Source organism: Tarenaya hassleriana, unplaced genomic scaffold, assembly GCF_000463585.1.
Source record: "Tarenaya hassleriana unplaced genomic scaffold, ASM46358v1 Cleome25, whole genome shotgun sequence".
Lineage (NCBI taxonomy): Eukaryota > Viridiplantae > Streptophyta > Magnoliopsida > Brassicales > Cleomaceae > Tarenaya > Tarenaya hassleriana.
The window spans coordinates 633,855-637,712 of NW_010965775.1; the positions used below are offsets into that span (position 1 = coordinate 633,855).

The 3,858-nt window shown below is 37.6% G+C and overlaps 1 protein-coding gene across 1 annotated transcript in view; it reads right to left on the minus strand.

The window, feature by feature from the left end:
* LOC104816256 (transcription factor IIIB 60 kDa subunit) overlaps window positions 1-2,432 on the minus strand; it is an 8,101-nt gene extending 5,669 nt beyond the window's left edge. Inside the window, exons 1-5 of the mRNA XM_010544977.2 lie at window positions 2,124-2,432; window positions 1,931-2,012; window positions 1,417-1,492; window positions 692-780; window positions 523-599 (exon numbers count right to left, since the gene is read on the minus strand). Coding sequence (XP_010543279.1) covers window positions 523-599; window positions 692-780; window positions 1,417-1,492; window positions 1,931-2,012; window positions 2,124-2,185 — 386 coding nt within the window. The 5' untranslated portion in view covers window positions 2,186-2,432. The remainder of the gene's footprint in view (window positions 1-522; window positions 600-691; window positions 781-1,416; window positions 1,493-1,930; window positions 2,013-2,123) is intronic.
* Window positions 2,433-3,858: the final 1,426 nt, after the last annotated feature.

A 3,858-nucleotide genomic window follows, 5' to 3' on the forward strand; every position in this document is an offset into this window, starting at 1 on the left:
AGGGAAATTATTGATTTTGCAACTAGACGGTTGTAGGTATGAAGGAGCTAAGCTTCATACAAGTAAATTCACTAAATCAGGCCCGCTGGAAGACCCTGATCTACTAGATCTGGATAATTAAAATACCAAGACAATGTATTTTTGCATGAAGTCTCGTTCTTCAAAATATTTTGATGATTTATGGTTTCCCTCTCCAAAGAAAGAGGGCCAAAAGGCAATTAAGTCATAGAAGTCCAAACAGTTACCAATTCAGCAAACCTATAATACGCATTCAAGGGAATTCACATTATCAACCAGAATGGCATATACCATTATTTTTTTGTTTCCAAAACCTCAACCCCCATGCCAACACCCATAGAAAGAAAGAGAAGCATTTTGTGACGCGTCAGCTTGTTAGAAAATGACAGGCACAAGAAAAGGATATATATACCGAGAGCTAAACAAATTACATGTATAGGTGCACAGAGGGGAGCCTTTGTGCAGGGATTACTGTATTAGAAAACTCGTTATAAAAAGCCTAACCTGCAAGTCAAGTACAGGCAGGAAGCCTGTACTTGCTCGGATTTACGTCCTTTTGTGAAATTTCGATGAACTGCAATCTGTAGAAAATACATTTTGAGTCAGAGAGGGGAAAACTCAACTGAAAACGCCTACAAAACTAATCTCTATACACTATGTACATTAAACATACAGTATAGAACCGATTGGCCATATCAACCACATCATCTCTTTCATCACCAATTCCTAAGCCATCTCTCAAATTCATCATATCTTCTCTAGCTGCAAATACAACATATACACCATTAGATAACCAGAAAAAATCAACGATGAAATGGATCCTTGAACAATCATTTTCATGATAGAAAAAAGTTGTGAACACTGTGCCTTCTCATTTTCCCTTTCATTACAATTTTGATAAAACTGATTTCTGTAGTTTGATTTTGGCCTTTCAGATATGATGCAACAGTCATCTTCAAAGTAAAATCTTTATAGAAACTTTATATACCTGACTTACTACCATATGGCTTCAAATTAGGTATGAGAACCAAATAAACATGAATATGCAACTTTTATCGTAGCCTGTCAATATTTCATCTCCTTTTTCACATAGTGAAAGAAGACTAAGACTGTGCCTCAAAGACAAAAAGAAAAGGAGCTACAAAATTTCAAATGCAACTTAGAGAGTCATTGTAAAGCATCAAGCTCAATCTAATTAAACAACCAAGCAAAATATTGACTCAGCAGACAGTAATATTGCAAGAATAATGAACCATAACATTTTCCCACTATAAAAACCTAAGATCAATTACTTAAAGGAGAAGCCTAGAAGCATCTGTCACATTGTTTAGGCCAACCAAGAACAGATCATAAAATGAGGTTCCAAGCATGGACAACTAAATATGAAAGAAAACATACCTTTTCTAATTCTCCTTTCACGTGAGCTAGAGATGTCACTCTGCATACTCCTCACTATGTTCCCAGCCATTTGACTCTACAACCAAAACATATGTGTAAACACTTAATACTTCCTAATGTCGAGAGATACTTCTTCTGACAGTCACTAATCAGGCCGGTCACTTAGTTTACTAGTTTTTGTTTCATTTCCGTTACTGGATCTTGCACGAAAACATCGTAACTAAGTTTTGATACATGCAAAAATGCCTTGTTTCACGCATGGATGCTATCATCAAGATCAACACTATAAAATTCTCCAATATACTACCAAAAGCGGCCACAAAACCCAAAAGACGTTATGGGTATTTAGATTCTTAGTCGCTTCCTATCCATAAACCATACTAAGCCGGACATAGCTTCATAGTTAGTCACATCCCCAAACCATTGGAAGCATCAGTCTCTTGGATTTGTCTGGCCCTAAAGCGGAAAAAACTACAAAAAAGAAGGGTACTGAACCAAAATCGAAGCTGCATACCTGCCCTGCAGCATTCTTGACGAATGTAACTTCGGTAGAAAAATTGAAATCGTCCAATATCCTCCCACATAAATTGCATGCCCTGCAATTTATTTCATTTGCAGAATCCATTCAGAATCGAAGGAATAAGAACACAGGAACCAATCATTGAAGCGCGACAAAGTTCGAACTTGAGCGAAAACGAAACACTCACAAGGCACCATCGTAGGGCCGAATACCAGGCACGTTCTTCACACAATGGCGGCACCACACCATGGTTCCGTACCACCGGAAATTCCTGATTTAGCGAAGTAATATAGAGCAAAATCTAGAGAAGTGGCTTCAATCAAGTCGGAAAAAAAAACCTAAATTTCTCTATCTTCCGAGTCGGCATCCGAGAAAACGAAACAAAAAATTGAAGAAATCTGATTGCTTCTGCGAAGATTGTTCAAGGAGATCGTGCGAGGGAGAGGAGAGGAGAATCTTAGGGTTTAACGGATATGCGACGTGAATATCAAAGTTATTGAGCTTAATCTTTTTAACCTTAATCTCAGGTGAGTGAGATTAAGGTTGCGTCAGTCTAAAACGCGCATGCGTTTGCGTTTCAATAAAATTCGCAACTTCCATTACTGCGTTTGCAAACGCAGTTTCTGATCACCCGCAACAAATTACGTCTACGGTCTATCATCCTCCTCGTCGACGTTGCATTACTATGACGAGCTTGTCGTTATGTGATCGCATTCTGTCCTAAACCAGAGAACAATGTATTCAATGTTTGGTTTACTCTGCTTATGTCGGGAATATTACAAAAATACCTTTAAATGTCGATTTCACTTACATGACATACCCTTCAAACAAAAAACCTTCAAAAAAAAATTGGAAAAGAATGAAAAGACACCATTACCCCTTTTAAATGATACACGTGTCAACATCTGAAAGAGAAAGATCAAAAATTGGGAAGTTACTAAATCAAAAAAATTTGAAAAACCAAACAGTTTTTTTTTGACCCATTTCGACAGACTTCATAGTATCGTTTCTTCTTCCCCTTCTTCAGTTTCTCTTCACTCTGTGATTTTTCTGTACGATCTTTCTGTGCGAGTTCGTCAAACTCGTCAAACTTGCACGAAGAATGGCTTCATCTTCATCATCTTCGGCCTCCTCTTCGGACCCTATTTGCAAAGACCTCCAGGTATAGTTTTTGAACTCCGCAAAAATCAAATTTTTTAGGGTTTCGGATATACATTGAGATTCGGTTTTAGATTTTCTATTAAGTTTTCGTTAAGAATAGGGTTTGAAATAAAAATTTTAAAAACTATGGTTTGAATGACAAATTGTCACTGAAATATCGAAATAGGGTTTTCGGATTGGGTGAAAAACAGTGTTTTGTGAAAAAGACGGATAGAAATCGAGTCACGATGATATTGTCGACAGTCGGATGCACTAAAACATAGATTAATGGTCATGCTAGATATTAGTTAAACTTAGCGCACCCGTTAAACAAGTCAAACTATTCGAGTCTCGAAAATGTTCAAACTCGTCAAACAAGTCGGAGTTTGACGAGTTTGACGAGTTTGACGTGTTTGACGTGTTTGACGTGTTTGATAATGAGTGTTAAATTTGTTTTTGCAGGTACCTTTTGTGTATGATTTTAAGGACATTCATATGGCTCCTAAGATCACGACGAAATGTTATCCATATCAGACTGTTAGATCTCTTAAAAAGGTCTTGACGGATGAAGAATTTACATATTTCAAAAAAGAATCCCAGTTTCGGCATATTTTCCATCTCGCATGTAAGGACACATTGAAGATGGTTCCGGCATCAGTCCTCTTACCTTGTATGTCATTTTGACCACAGGTTGACCGCGTTGACTCGGCAAACACGTCAAACTCGTCAAACACGTCAAACTCGTCAAACACGTCAAACTCGTCAAACACTGACGAGTTTGA